This window comes from Motacilla alba, chromosome 13, assembly GCF_015832195.1.
Source record: "Motacilla alba alba isolate MOTALB_02 chromosome 13, Motacilla_alba_V1.0_pri, whole genome shotgun sequence".
NCBI lineage: Eukaryota > Metazoa > Chordata > Aves > Passeriformes > Motacillidae > Motacilla > Motacilla alba.
The window spans coordinates 10,392,965-10,408,407 of NC_052028.1; the positions used below are offsets into that span (position 1 = coordinate 10,392,965).

At 44.7% G+C, this 15,443-nt stretch overlaps 1 protein-coding gene across 1 annotated transcript; it reads left to right on the forward strand.

The window, feature by feature from the left end:
* The first annotated feature begins 10,277 nt into the window (after window positions 1-10,277).
* Window positions 10,278-13,115, forward strand: LOC119706461 (thymosin beta-12-like). The gene is made up of 3 exons (XM_038150207.1): window positions 10,278-10,366; window positions 11,255-11,362; window positions 12,776-13,115. Exons 2-3 carry the CDS (start codon window positions 11,263-11,265, stop codon window positions 12,811-12,813), a joined length of 138 nt encoding a protein of 45 aa, XP_038006135.1. The 5' UTR covers window positions 10,278-10,366; window positions 11,255-11,262; the 3' UTR covers window positions 12,814-13,115.
* The last annotated feature ends 2,328 nt before the right edge of the window (window positions 13,116-15,443 follow it).

Genomic DNA, 15,443 nt, shown 5'->3' on the forward strand with positions numbered 1-15,443 from the left:
CCGAGCTCCGAGCCGCGAGCGGGGGGTCCCCGACGGCAGCGGCGGCGACGGGCGGAAGTGACGCGCTGACTGACAGGTGCAGAGCGCGCGCCCCCCGCCCGCCTCCCCCCGGGGGTCACGTGCCGCGGGGCGGGGCGGGCGCTGAGGGCGGGCGGGACCCGCGCCCTGAGGCGGCGGCGGCCGCGGGCCGTTGGGCCCGGGGGGAGAGCGAGGGTCGCCCCAAAATTAACGTTTTTCTCATGTTCTGCCCGCACGGTAACTCGGCCGCCCGCCCGCATCGGCCTGTGCGGGCTCTGAGTCACGGAATCAAATAGCTTGAGGAAGACCTCTGAGCTCATCGAGCCCAGCCTTGGACCGAACATCACCGCGTCCGCCGCACCCGGGCACTGGGTGCCGCGTCCGGGGTTTCCTTAAACACCTCCCTGGACAGCCCGTTCCAGTGTCCGATTGCCCTTTTCGTGAAGAAATTCCTCCTCCTGTCCAACCTAAACCTCCTCTGGTGCAGTTCAAGACTCTCCTCTCATCCTGGGGCGCCCAGAGAGTGACCGCAGCCAGCAGTGGCACCTTGCAGGCTCGTATCGTGCTGGCTTTGGTTGGACGTGAGGAGAAATTTCTTCACCGAAAGGGGGATCAGCCATTGGAACGGGCTGCCCAGGGAGGTGGTGGTGTCGCCGTCCCTGGAGCTGTTTAAGAGAAACCTGGATGAGGCACTCAGTGCCGTGGCCTGGTTGACATAGGTTGGACTCAACGACCTCAGAAGTCTTTTCTGGCATAATTGATTCTGATATTCCAGTTTTGCTTTTCTGATAACCATATTAAAATATTTCCTGTAAATCTTCTGAATTGAAGCGTCAAGAGCAATCACTGCCAAACATTTCCCAAATGTAAGCGTGCCAGAAGTAATGAAGTGCCCTTTGACAAAGAGCTAATGCATTTTGAAACACAAAATTTAGCACCCTTAAAGTGAGTTAGCATAAGTTAGAGAGGAGATGCAAGCTTACACCCGAAGTGTTAAAACCAGTGCCTGGCAGTCTGTGGTTCCCACATGCCACGCTGAAACTACAACAGCTTTTTCTGTCATGCAGTGCCAGCAGCCATAGGTGGTGGGTTTAATAAGGCATTTAAGGAAACTTGGATTTAGTTAGTAAAATCCTCTCAGGAAAAGCTTTTTTTTTCCCTCCCGTGAAAAACTGACAAAGAGTATATGAAAGGGGGAAAAAATTGTACAGGCAGGATGGGATTAATTGAAACCTCTGTACTTTCAATAGCTGGGAGGATTTTTTTCAGGTTTTCCAGCATGGATTCTGAATTTTATCTAGAGATACATTTATAATACTCATTAAAAGGTTTTGCATTTAGAATCCAAAGACGGGAGAGTCACAACCCCACAGTAAATTAACCTGGGTTTAATCAGATCTGAAACTCTGTTTTCCTGCTGGGAAATTTGGTGTCATTAGGAGGTTCCACACAAACCCAATAAAACGTGTAGGGTCAGGGGAAATGGTCTGTGTGTACTCTCTGTCTGTTTCTACAGCAGACTTCTCCACTTGAAGCACTAATAAAATTTCCTCGCATCAGGATGAGGTTTCTGAATTTGTATTTTGTATACATAGCTGTGTTCTTTCTGATTCATTTAGCCTCATCAACAACAATAAAGATACTGAATCAGAACAAGCTGGCAATTTTGTTGATGAAACATGGGGGAGAGCGGACTCCAGCTGGCTCTTCAGCAGATCCATTGGCCAGTTGGCAGGAATAAAACTGCAAGAAACCTGACACAGAAAGCACATGCAGTGAGAGGAGACAGACAGCAGAGGCAGGCAGGTAGGCAGGCACTGCACAGCACCTGTTTGCTGGTTTTGAATCCAAGGCAGTGGTTTCTCTCCTCTGAACTGGCTCTGAATACACCATTTCGTGCCAGCTTATCCTACCTCCTTTCAAAGGCTTCCAAGGCTCCTTGCAGGGGGCAGGCATTTGCAGTCCCAGGCTGCCATTTTAGGCTTTTCTGCTCATTTTGTGTTCTTGCTGTCTACTTGAAAGGTTGAGCACAACACGGGAGTCAGAGGGTCATAGAATATCTCAAGTTGGAAGGGGCCCATGAGGATAGAGTCCAACTCTCTGTTCCTCACAGGACTGTCTAAAGCTAAACCATGTGACCAAGAGCATTGTCCAGATGCTCCTTGAACTCTGGCAGACTTGGCGCTGTGACCAATTCCCTGAGGAGTCTTTTCCAGTGGCCAACCACCCTCTCAGTGAAAACCTTTTTCCTTATGTCTTGCCTGAATTTTCCCTGTCCCAACTTCATTCCATTTCCTCAGATTCTATGACGGGTCATCAAAGGGAAGATCAGCATCTCCCCTTGCCTTTAAGAGAAGCGGCAGGGTGTGATGAGAGCCCCCCTCTGTCTCTTCATCTCTGAGCTGAACAAATGCAGTGAGCTAATCTGCTCTTTGTAAGATTTTCCTTTGAGACTTTTCACCATCTTAGTCTCTGTCTGATGTTTTAGCCACATTTTCTAAGATAGTAAACAGAGACAGAAGAGAGGCAACAACTTAATGAGTGGCTGCATGGTTACATACCCAAAATTCAGCTGTTGAAAGTATCTGCTTCTCAGATCACTGCTAAACATCACAATAGAGCAATGTCCATTAGCCGTTCCCACTGCATTTTCCACTGTCTCAGGCACACCTGAAGTGTGAAGGCAGCATTTCATATTCCTTCCCCTCTGGTGCTGTGCAGGCTGTGGAGCTCCCACTCCAAAAACTCCAAACCCAGGGGCACATTCAGAGCAGGGGTTGTGCAGGCAGGGCTGCAGTCCCGCCATGTGACACAGCACTGTCACCCCATGTCAGGCGGTGTGACACTGCACTGCCCTGTACAGTGACACGGCCCCAGTGTGAGGCTGCTGAGGAGCAAAGGACCCGTTCCCCAGGCGCTGCACCACTCCAGGAGTTTGGCAGATGTGACTGGTCAGCAGCAGGCTCCTAGGACCAAAGAGCCAGAGTGCCATGGCATCCTGTCTCATCAGTAAATCCATGTCCAGAGCCACACCATGAATGGGGAGCCGTTTCTGCAGCTCAGTGTGTTTTCCTACAAGTCCTTACGGCTAAATTGCTCAGCTTAAAAGTTTTGCAGAGATTGACTGCTAAGTGCTTACAAAGTAACTCGGTAGATCTGAAATAATTACTGGTGTAATTCCGCTGTTTTCAGGAAAAGCCATTCATAAGCACAAATCTCTATTGCCTGTATGTGTCACAGAAGAACTGGAGACATGTTTTCTTCATGTATCCCCAGTTCTCATCATGAACTAGTATGGCTGCAGAATAAATATTCTCTGAAGAATTTAGCTTCCAATTAAGTCTACTTCCAGCAAGAGCCCTGCATTGCACCTCATCAGAAATTGAAGAAAGTGAAAGAAAAATATCCTTATCCCAACTGTGCTCAGTGTTGTATAAGGCTTAATACAAACTGAGCTAAAATACTTCAAAACTTAAATCAGCTTTGGAAAGCCATAGAATCCTTGGAAGGTTGATAGCCTGCCATGTAATTCCCTACCTTCATGTTAGGTTATCATCTTACTAGGAGGAAGTGGGAATCTGACACATAGCAAAACAAGACACTGTGTGTTGTAATACCTGTGTATTATATACCAAACAGTTTTCCCTGGAGATTATCTGTACGTCAGCAAGGTGTTTGCTTTTGGGTTTAATTGATCACCTACAAATTATTTGATACGTTCTTCTGAACTTGGAAGTGCTCAATTTTTGCCTTTAGGTGGACCCTATTGATATCTTGCAAAAAATATTGACAAGCACAAGTCCTTTCCACACCAAGGAAGAATTAGCAAACCCTTTCCAGCTGGATGCTTTGCAAAGAGCTTTCCTTCCCTGTGTATTTCATCCGCAAACAGAGACACGTCCCCAAGCTGAGTCTTTACTTTGTTCTTTTTCAGCATTATAGCATTTTCTAACAAACATTTTTGTTTCAGGATGCCCAGCACATGACATTTGGCCTTGCTGAATGTCCATAACTCTCCATGGAAACTCTCATATCAGCAAGTATACAGTTGTTCTAACTCATGGTGTCCAAAAGGGCACCTGAGAAGCAAAGTTCATTTTTAAATCTTTGCCCTGTATTAAAAAATGAGGCTTCACAATGCTCAAGCAAACAGGTTAAAGGATCTGTTTTATAGAAACACAAACTCCAGCCGAGAGAAAACCATTCATCATTTCAAAGACTGTCAGCCATTACTAGACACATATGTAAGGATTTTTTAAAACTGAATTCAGTATCAAAGGCACATGTTCTGCGTAAATGTCAGACATTTTTACTCATTTTTCTACTAGAGTTCTGTGATTAAAATAAACATTTACAGCATGAGATTTTTTCCCTGCCTCTGAACACTTCTTGGATCTGAATCCTGGTTTTATAAGATCTGTCTTTAAAGTAGAAATCTAGGAATATGGGTCAAGTGTGTCTTTTAAGGCTTGTTCATATTTTAATTGCATGGTTGCAGACTTAACAAGAGATAGTTCTTCCCTCCTTGAAATTCAAGACATCGAAAGGTTAATTCAGTCTTCTCAGTTCCATTTCCTTCCGTCTGTTCCCCTTCCCACACTCCTCCCCACCCCCCATCTGTAGACAGCTGAGTTATTTGAATTTTGTGCAAGCTAGTATTCATCCAAAGGGGAAAATCACTCAACGTATGCACCAGGCAACCGAAAATTGCAGTACGGCACTCTTGCATTTTTTACTTCCTATTTGCTTTTCTCTGCGTTCACCAGCTTGGGCTGTGGGCATACACACTCACGCCCCAAGGATAAAGTTAAATTAAAGCTCGTGTGTCCCCATCGCTGTTGAATTCCCATTCTTTGCATTCACATGGAATCTGTGCTCAAGCTGCTGTGGTTATACCTTGGGTTGAGGAAAGGCTGCAGTTCCCGTTACCACAATTTGTCAGCTGCCAACACAATCACTCTCTGCTGCTCCCATGTTATTTCATGGTGTGGTCACTCATACTCAAGGTACACTAACTCCAGAGGAGTCACTTTGGCAGAGCTCAGGTTAACCCTGGGATGAAGACAGAGCTTCGATCCAACTGATTTTGGCACTTCGCATACATTTACAAGAAAAAGAAATCCATAAAAGTACTCATTAAAAATGTTCTAGTTCACTCAGGTTCTGAAGGAAGAGATGTTCACTTCAGATGCCAGGAGAGGTAAACAGTATCATCTTTCTTTATTCTCTTTTTCACATTTTAAAAAAGAAAAACAGTGTTTAATGTAAAATACTTGCAGCTTTCATGGAAAAGGCAGAATTAACAGATGTGGAACTAACTTACTACCATTTTCTTACATTGTTGACCTTGTACACAATATGTAATACCTATGTGTTTGACTTACACTGTATAATAAGCTTATAAAATTGGAAAATTATTTTTGGAAAAGATGATGGAGAAATACAAGTTTTTATTCTGTAAATTGCTCAAAGTAATCAGCTAGAAAAGATAACTTGGCTGCCCTTTCTGTTCCTCTGCTTCAGCAGCCTTGTTTCCTTAAGCAGCTGAAAAACTTCAGGGTTTATCTTCTCCCCAAACATAAAACCACTCAAGCTACCAGGGGTCCTAGGCTATTGAGAGTGGAATGATTTGGCAACACAAAGAGAAGTTCTGGTGAGGTGCCCCTCAAAATTACATCCACAGCCCTGTGGAATGAAGAATTCCTCACCTCTGTAGCTATCCCAGCACAGCACAGATTGTAACAACAGACCCACCTATTGTCCTTTTTCCTCTGGACAAAAAGAACATCTAAAGTTAACATAAAGTTAGTAGATCTCCAGATTTTATGATCTTTGGTCTGTCTTCTCCTGGATTATGTTGGTTATCTATTTGCTGCACAGTGGGTGCCACAGTTTGAATTGTAATGTTTTTCCTCTCTGAAGCAAAGACAGGGAGAATCTCAAGAGTGGATTATTCATTTCAGAGCAGCCAGCTACACTGAGAAAAGCCATGTTTGAGCACACTCCCAAGATTTCCCTGTCTTACTTCTTCCCTAAACTGCTGCTTGCAGGAGATGCTTCTGTCCAGAGACAGAGAGAAAAAAAAAATACTTTTAAAGACTCAAAGTCATGCTAAACTTATGTCTCTAGACCAGTATGTATCACAAACTGTCACGTGCTCTGTAGCACTAACTAATGTGACTAACACATCACATGCTTTGTCCCCCACCCTGGCTTTGGGAAGAGAAGCCTGTGCATGGACATTCTGTGCTAATTCTACTTTTTGCTTTAATAATTCATGCATGGGTCAATACATTTTGCTAGAAGGGGCCAGGCCACAGCCGAGTACTTTGTGCTGGAAGATACACTTTTGGGTCAGTTATTGAGAAAGCTCTGTTGCAAGAATCTCCATCTGGTTAAAGTTTTAAAAATTCACCCCCATATCAAGTTTTATAATATAAAAAAAAAAAAAAAAAAAAAAAAAGAAGAAAAAAGAGAGAGAGAGGAAATTCTACTCCCACTAGCTTATGTTTTCTCCTTTTGCTCTGTGCTGCAACAGGGCTTCTGTTATAGACTTGACTGAACTGAACTCCTGAGCTATTTGGAAAATATGGGGTTGGAAAAAATAGTCCAAGGAGAAGGACTATGTACAATTGCCTCTCCTCTCCCCTCATCTTCTGCATGTACCTACCCTCAAGGTTCAATGGTCTTGGTAAGGAAAATGAAACACCTTAGGTAATGCTAAAACGTCCAGTGTAAGACAAGTGTCGAGTATTTACTGACTGGCAGCGCAGCATTACAGCAGAGAGCCTGCCAAAGAGGGATCAGTGCCTTCCTTACACCCCCAGGATTCATTGTCTCTTAGCCTGGGAACCTGTCTCTGTTCCCAAACAGGGATATTTTTTTTGGCAGCAAGACGGAACAAAAGGCACAAAGAGAACTAAGAAAACCCTTTCAGTGAAGCTGTAGTCTTTTCTTTTTCCTGTTCCCCTGAGGACGGGAAACCTTCTAAGGACAGCTCATAATATACCCAATCCTGCTACCTGCCTGGGAGGTGCTCAGTGCTCACAGGGACCTGCAGGAATTAGGATCTGTGCAGATTCCAGCCCAGCTTTCAGCCTTGACAAATTGATCCCCTACCTTTAGCACCAAAAATACCACAGCATTTTGAAAATGAAATCACTGTTATATTTGAGTGGGTGTGTTATTTCGAGACAGCACTAATGTGATTATAAAATCAGTTGTGTCAGCTTATTGGCTCAGCTACAGACACTGATCTGCTCGAGCGTCTGTTCCTCTACACGGCTGCTCGCCTTAGGGTGCTTTGTCCCCCCTCAGCTCCCCGTGGAAATAGAGACCATTTGGTTCCCACTGCTGCACTGAAGAGAAAGAAACCCCTTCTTCTGGCAGTTGCCCACCTCGTCTCTAAGAAACTTGGCATTTCCAGAGCACCTCTTGTGCCAAACATGAGCACGGCATCACCCAGCCCACTAAAGGCTACAGCCCATATATGTGTGTGTGCATATATATATATATATATATATATATATATATATATATATATATGTATGTATATATGCACGGGCTGGGCATGCTGCTTCCAAGTGACAGCAGCCAAGGGAAGAGGTCAAGTGGCAGCAGGGTCCAAACCTCCCAGCTTCACTTTTCAGACTTTTCACTTGATCTCCCTCTAAACATTTCCTCTCACCTATTACCGAATCCTGGGAGCAAGTGTTTGTTTTTCCTGCTGCTCTGTGGGTGTCTGACAGACTCGGTGCCTTGTGCTGCCAGGCATGGTTTAATGCTGTCAATGGCAGGTGACTCACTGGTATCAGAAGTGTCAGTCCTGGCAGGTTTGAATCAGCCCTTCATCTTTTGGCAACAAATGGAAATGAAATAGAGTTTCCATTGTATGAGGCAGCTTTTCAGGCACAGCCATACCAGTGTAGCTGTATATGCTTTATGTGTAGAGCATCTGTAGAGATTCTATAGTCTGCATGCTCCACTGGCTTCAAGGTTTTTCACATTTCTATACACTTCATTCTTGTCCCTCTGTGCAACACAAAGAAAGTTGAGGTTTTCGTTGCAACCACAGTCTTCTCAAGGCCAGGTAAATGCCATGTTCCCCTTACTGAATACAGTGACTCTGAAATCCTGCAATTAAAAACCTGACAAAGAACAGCTTTGCTGCTCATATACCAAAAATATTTCCATTACTAGCGAAAGGAAAAGGCATCTGAATATGATATTACCTACCCATCTTTACCTCAAAGTATGCAATGCCCTCAGGCCAAGTTCCAAATTTTCCATATGTAAACTGCATCCAGCTGTGTGTGCTGCACTGAGTATATAAACATGAGGTTTGAATCCCACACGAGCTGTGTTTGACCACTACGCTGAATTTACGAGCTACAGAAACTTGACAGGCACTTTATGCACTGGTCAAGATGTTTGTTATGGAGATGAGTATCTCCTGATTTCAGCAGAGTGAGAACATAAAAGTTCTCATCATTTTGTTATTTTGCTCAACACTGTTGCACCTTCCTCACAAACCCAACCCAATGTCAATTAAAAACTCGGTCATCCTCAGCCTGAAAACCCAAACAATGTATCCCAAACTGTTTAGGTATTAGCTTGGACAAGAAATTGGGCAATTAAAGCGGTAGTGGTGGTGAAAATAAGCATGCTCACCGTGTCTTAGCATGTTTAGAAGAGCCTGAGCTCTGCTATGGATCCTGGGGGCAGAGCCTGTGACTGGACGCAGAAAACCAAAAGTGAGGTTCTTCTACTTTGCTGTTCTGAACACTTTGTTTGCTTTCTACAACTGAGAGGACTTGTGCTACTCTTGAAGTTTAAGAGGTTTTGTCCTTTTAGTCTCTCTTCATAATCAGAATTACAATTGTTATTTTTTAAAATGGACAAATATTTTAAAAACTGCAACTCATTAGCTGCCTGGATTCATGAATCACTCAGATTATGTTTTAAAGTCTTTTCTGATCTAAATCTTGTGTCCAGCCAAACAAGAGGTTAATGCTCTCTCTTTAAACAGACATAAAGACTCTTCAGTGCCAAATATTCACCCAGTAGCTGCCTTCCTGCTTTTTCCCAGGGGGTTTCAGTCAGGAACACAGCTTTCTGTTTGTGACAACTGGTTGGATATGTGGGATAGAAGCAAAGGAACTAGGTCCTGACATTAAATATGGTGCACACACACACAGTGATTTGGTGTGGTCAGTGCAGATGCAGAGATAACCGAGCCAGCCTGCACAAATCCCTTAGGCTGGGAAAAACCTTTAAGATCAAGTCCAACCACAAACCTGTTCATTGTTTTAGTTTAAACAAACATTGTAAGAAGAGGTCCTTAAGACACATTTAAGCACATTAAAACCATTTTCTCCATGCACACGTGTCAGACTCAAGCCCACTCCACCTGAGCCTGTGGTGCCAACAGAAAGATCCACAGACCTTCCAGGGGCTCTCAATCAGCTGAGAGACATCTCTGTCCCTCTGAGCTCACTGCTCAGGCTGCCTTACAGTCAGTAGAGAAAACCAGCTACTCCTAGGGCACAATCAATTTTATCCCAACTTCCTTGCCTCCCTTGTGACTGTCATGGAGTCTAGACTGGAATTTCAGGTGGAGACACTGAAAGGTACACGAGAGGAAACCCCCACCAGTATCCAGGAGGATGCACACAGCCCTTCTCTCCCCGCTTCCAGAGCTCTGGGCTGAGGGAGGCACCAGCAAGGGAATTAAGAGCTACCAAAACAGGCACAAGCAGAAATTCATTGTACATCCCTTTAGGACACGTTCCTGGATGTCACTGTGGTGCCTGGGCTGTGCTAATCTCAGACTTGGCCCTTGGTCTTGGCAGTCACACCATGGCTGTGCTGAGAGCCCTCCAGAGCCCCAGGCTTGTGCTTCTGCCAGCCTGGGCAGGCAGGGATGATCCCCAGGTGTGTGGCTGGATGCACCTACAATCCCCCCCCCCCGAAAAACTAATCTGGCAGCAGCAACCCCCAAAGCTCAACCTTACTCCAAACCTCAGCACTGGGAAATGGTGGGAAGGGAAACTTCAATATGATTGTCATGGTAAATGAAGAGAACAGAAAAAAAGAAAAATCAAGATGTAATTTGGCAGTTTTCCATGTCAGTATTCCCATTTCCCTCCCTCATGCACTTTCTGCAGGAGCAATCTGTCCTTTCCCTAAACGCTGAGCAATCCCAGCACTAAACTAATCAATATTAATAGTGATGGGTTCGGGAGGGGGGAGGAGGGGAGAGGAGAGGAGAGGAGGGATTACCCTGACCTTTTTCAACTCACACTGCCTCAGACGGCCACCAAGCAGCTGAAGAGAGAGCAGCCAGACGGTAATGCCATGTGGTTTTAGTAGCTTTTCATTTTTTTTTAAATTTTTTTCCTTGTGAATATTTACTCTGTTGTCTCAGTGCAGATAGCAATGAAATCTGATTTTCTGCAGGAAGGAAAAAATATAATTATATCAGCCATCTCCGGGCCAAGCCTTGCCTTGATGGGAAACTCCACTAAAATAAGGGGAATGATGCCCAGGCTGGATTTTAACTTGAATTTCTTAATAAAAAGAGGAATTGGATTAGGGAAGTTTTGACAGGTGAAATGTTGGTGTGCTTTGTGGAATTCTCTTTATTATAATAGAGTATAATCAAAGCCATTGAGCTGTGACTGGGATATGGAGCAAGAGCAAACAAAGGGCTGGGGGAACCGGTCCTCTATTGTTATGTTCAAGTGTCCACAGCAGCTCAGGAGATGGATGTACTCAGTGCAGGGGGCTCAGAATGAAAAACAAATCCTATTAATTAAAAGAAAATAATAATTGAAGCTCTTTGTTCCTGTTGGATTTGCAGTTTATTGTAGATTTTCCAGTTAGCAGCATTTATTAAAATACAGGTTTATGTCAGGGGGCACTGTGGATTACTAGCAATTAATAATTGTCTCTTTTATTACCGATTAATCTTGTTGCCATGTGCAAAATATGATTTTTAGAAACTGCATTTGAGAAATCTAGAGAAAATTCTATTTATGTGTTTCTTTTTTTGCTCTGAAAGAGCCAAGCCTCAGGGAAAGGTCCCAGATTGAGTGTTAGGTTTGTGGAGGTTTTTGAATAAACATTTCTATGGTATTTTAATATTTTTTCTCTTGAGGAGAAAATGCTTTGCAGATGGCTGGTATCACAGCACTAGCTAATGAAGCCATGGGTGTGTTTTCCCTTTCTTTGTCAGGACCCATCATGTCCGACAAACCAGATTTTGCAGAAATTGAAACATTTGACAAGACCAAGCTGAAGAAGACAGAAACCAGAGAGAAAAATCCACTGCCCACTAAAGAAAGTAAGTGCTTATGAGGCTATTTGAAGTACGAGTAGCAAGGACATAATCCATATTGCAGTTCATATGCAAAATGAATACTAATCACAGGATTACAGGCTCAAACTCATCCCTGATTTTAAGTGGGGATAATACTAAGACTCTATGCTGGGCTTCCAAGGATATCAGTAATTATAACCAGCGGTGCATTTTGTCTGAAAAACCCTTTCTGATGGGATTGCTCTTGCTTCTGCTAAAAGCAAGACCAGTGTTCCCACTGGGTGCTGGTAACAGGATCAGTCTGTTTGTAATTTCCTTGTTAGCAGCCCCCCTGGAGTCACGGGGGACCCTTTGCCCATCGCTGGCAGGCCAGGCAGCATCCTCAGAGGGTGCTGGGCTCTGGATTTAATGTTATCAGGCAGATGGGCTGCTGCCTCCCACTGGTACCTGCTGTCAGCCCTGGGCAGGAGACCTCCAGGAACCTTCTGTTGGAATAAGGCTGCAAGCAAACCCATCATCATCCTCATCTAACAGGCAAACTCCCTCTGAAAAGCCCCCCTGAGCTGCTCTCATGAGGGGTCTTCTCCCATACACGCTGTGCACAGGCAGCCAGATAAGGCTGGGATTCATGTTCAGCTTCAGATATAAAGAGAGCATTTGGAGCAGATTTTGTGATCAGTTTCCTTCAGAAAAGAATTGCTAACCACTGTGGATATGTGTGCTGATAGCCATGCACATGCACAGTCTCAGCATTAGATATCTGGTTTTTCCCCTGTTTTATTATCCTTGCCAATGCTGAAGCTGTAAATACAAGAGCTTTGCATGTCATGACCTGCTCCCTTCTAGCTATGCAGATGTGGGAAGGAGTTGTCATTTTCAGGGTGATCAAAGCAACCAATTATGGATTTAATTCTCTGGCTTTGAGTATGACCACAGAAATCAGTATCCTGCAGAACCATTAGCATTGAATCACAGAATGGTTTGGGTTAAAAGGACTTTAAAGATCATCTTGTTTCAACCCCATACCATGGGCAAGGACACTTCCACTAGATCAGGTTACTCCAAGCCCTCCAACCTGGCCTAGAACACATCCAGGGATGGGGCAGCCACAGCTTCTCTGGGAAACCTGTGCCAGGGCCTCACCACCCTCACAGGGAAGAATTTCTTCCTCACATCTAATCTAACCCTGCCCTCTGTCAGTGTGAAGCCATTCCCTGCTTTTCTGTCACTCCAGGCCCTCGTCCAAAGTCCCCCTCCAGCTCTTTTGTAGCTCCTTTAAGTGCTAGAAGGGATTCTCAAGTCTCCCCAGACCCTTCTTTTCTTCAGGCTGTACACACCCCCAAAACTCCCTCAGTCTATCTCTGTAGGAAGGCAAAGTTTTTTGTTCATAAACAGTAAAGTTTACTGATGTTTTTTTGTTTCCTGTTTTTCTGCCAGCTATCGAACAGGAAAAGCAAAGTGAAAGTACAGCCTGAGCATAACATTGAAGATGTGACTGCTGCTTCTTCAGTGGGGTTTTGGCTTCTGAGTTGGGTTGTTGTTTTATTTTGTCCTTCCCACCCCATATTTGTTGCCCATTTATTTTAGGAAACATTTGTTAATTTAATGTTCCCTGGAGAAGTTTGGTTTGTGTTTGTTGAAGATACTATGTATTTGTATTCTTAAAATTATAATTCAAAGTTCTGTATCAACCCCATTACTTGGCAAAAAAAAAAAAAAAAGCAATTTGCATAGAAATTGTTTTCCTAAACCTCACAATAAACAGGCTTCTTCTGACCAACTGTCCTTGAGCCTTGCAGAAATCAAGTTTACACTGCAACTCTTACCAACACCTTTCCTCCTTTGTTTGCATTTCCTCAGCAGCTCGGGGCTTTGGCCAGGCTGGGGAGGGTTACCCCAGGCACTCACAGGTCCCTTGGCTGGAGCACAACCCCTCTCCTTCACCTGTATCCTGCAGAATCCCAGAGCCCCAGATGGCACCAATCCACAGGAACCCCTCTGACCGCCCTCACAGCAGCCTGGAGACTTCACCCCCATCCCTTGTGTCACTCAAGGTGTTTCATGGGAACCCTGAGGGACAAACTGTGGGTGCCAGGGGCTTTGAAACCCCCAGCCTGGCAGCAGGCATGGGAAAGAGGGGAAGCCACTGGCCTGCTTCAGTCTTGCCCAGCAGCAGATTAGAGGCTCCAGAGACAAGTACCCACTTACAAATTCCGTGCCAACTTGATGGCTGGGCTGAGGACATATTCAAATTAACATTCCAGGTGAAGGAAAGGGCTGCAGCACCCTCTCCACAGCTTTTTTATCTCTCTAACTTGCAAAGATCCAGTCAACCTTGTGATAACTGCAGCACAAACACAGCCTTTGGCCCATCTCATACCAAGCAATACAAGAATGAGGGAAGGTGGAAGGAAGAAAGAAAATTAAGTATTGCATTAATTTTTAGGGACGAGAGAAAGATCTTTAGCAGCACAGGGGTGTAAGATACAAACCTTCAAAGTAAGAAAGGACTTCCTACATCTTCATTACTGGTGGAGCAATAACATCCTCACTGGTCTGCAGAGGACTTGGCAAAAATAGACTCTGGTACCAGCTCAGGGGACTCTCAATTACATGGTATCACATTATCTCTGGAATTAATTTGCAATCATATTAGAAAAACAAATGCTTACTCTGGGCAGATAAACTGTTATCCCTGGAGCTTCAGTTTGATCCTACTTGTGCTGTGAGGTGAGAACAGCTCTGTGTACTTCAGCAGGGTTAGTCTGGGCTTGTACCTGCATGAGGTGAGGCAGAGCACAGCCTACAGGCTTCAGGAAGCAGAGGGGAATGGTTGGGGTGATGTCCAGAAAGTTCTTGTTTGCTCAAGGGCTGTTTGACATTTGACATAGAATGTGAATAGTCAGAGCTGCAATTAAAAGTAGCAGTGGTTCCACAAGACTGTGACCTTTGGTGGCAACAGAAAATAACCAGAGGTGACCAGGAGACCAAAGGAAAACACAGGGCAAGAGGAGCAATGATTACTGTCAGAGCTCTGCTAATGCGGTGGTGTCCAAAGGGATCAGACTGCTGTTTCAATCCACATTCATCAGTGATGATATTTTCTTTTCATGACCAAGGTTTTTTGCACATTCTCATTTGAGGACCCCTTGGCACCTGACTCAAAGGGGTAGTTATTTTTAGGTCAGCTGGACTTATTAATACTGATTTTTATATAAAAGGTAAGGAATGCAAGAGATTGAGCAACAAAGAAAACAGTGCTCTTTTCTTTGTGACACATGGCCTCCCCTCACCCCTGCACACTTTGGGGTCAAGGAGCCTCTGACATTATTTACATATTTGCATTGATGATGGTTCGTTCACAGAGGAAGCATTTAGAGATAGCACTTAGAGCAACACCACCTATGGAAATCTGTAGAGTTCCTACTGTTCAACCAGATTTCATTCAACCTGTTCCTTTTCCCAGGATGGTTTACAAGCTCTGAATTGCACTCAGCAGTAAGGCCACAGATGAGACTTGACTTTGGTTTTGTCCCACGTGATGATCTCCCTCCACCTCTGCCAGTACAGAGCATCTGCCAACTCACTCAGCAAATACACTGTAAATCACCAAAAACTTCTTTGGCATCACTGAAACAGGAGCTGGTCTCTGTGCCCACAAGCTCTCCCAAAAATCAAAGGCCTGGGCTGTGTCCTCAGCCTGCACTTTTTGGGCAGAAGGGAAGGAAGGTCTGGCCAAAGCAAGAAAACAAGAGAGATATTCTGCTCTTGTGTTTGTAAGATACAAAGGATTGGCAGCACAGCTCAGGTTTGCCCAAGCACTTGGCTCGGGGCTGCTCCTGGTGCTGCTGCAGGGCTCAGCCTCCCCCCATGAAGCCTGCTCCCAGTTTAGCTGTTTGAATTTAAGGCCTGAAACAGTAAAACCAACATCTCAGTGCTTTTATCCACACTTCTCACCCCACTAATTAGGCTGAGAAGAGCTTTAGTCACATTCCCCACCCCTGGATCTGACTACAAAGGCTACAAACACCTGCTCACCTGGAGAAACTCCTCAAGGTTAAAGGTAGATCTTCCCAGCTTTCCCCCACCTGCTGCCCCGGGTAGA

What these genes read in the sequence shown, in the direction of transcription:
- LOC119706461 (XM_038150207.1), top strand. Translation starts at nt 11,263, where the DNA reads ATGTCCGACAAACCAGATTTTGCAGAAATTGAAACATTTGACAAGACC. An exon ending in TCCACTGCCCACTAAAGAAA is followed by an intron (nt 11,363 to 12,775) that starts GTAAGTGCTTAT and finishes TTTTTCTGCCAG; the next exon opens with CTATCGAACAGGAAAAGCAA.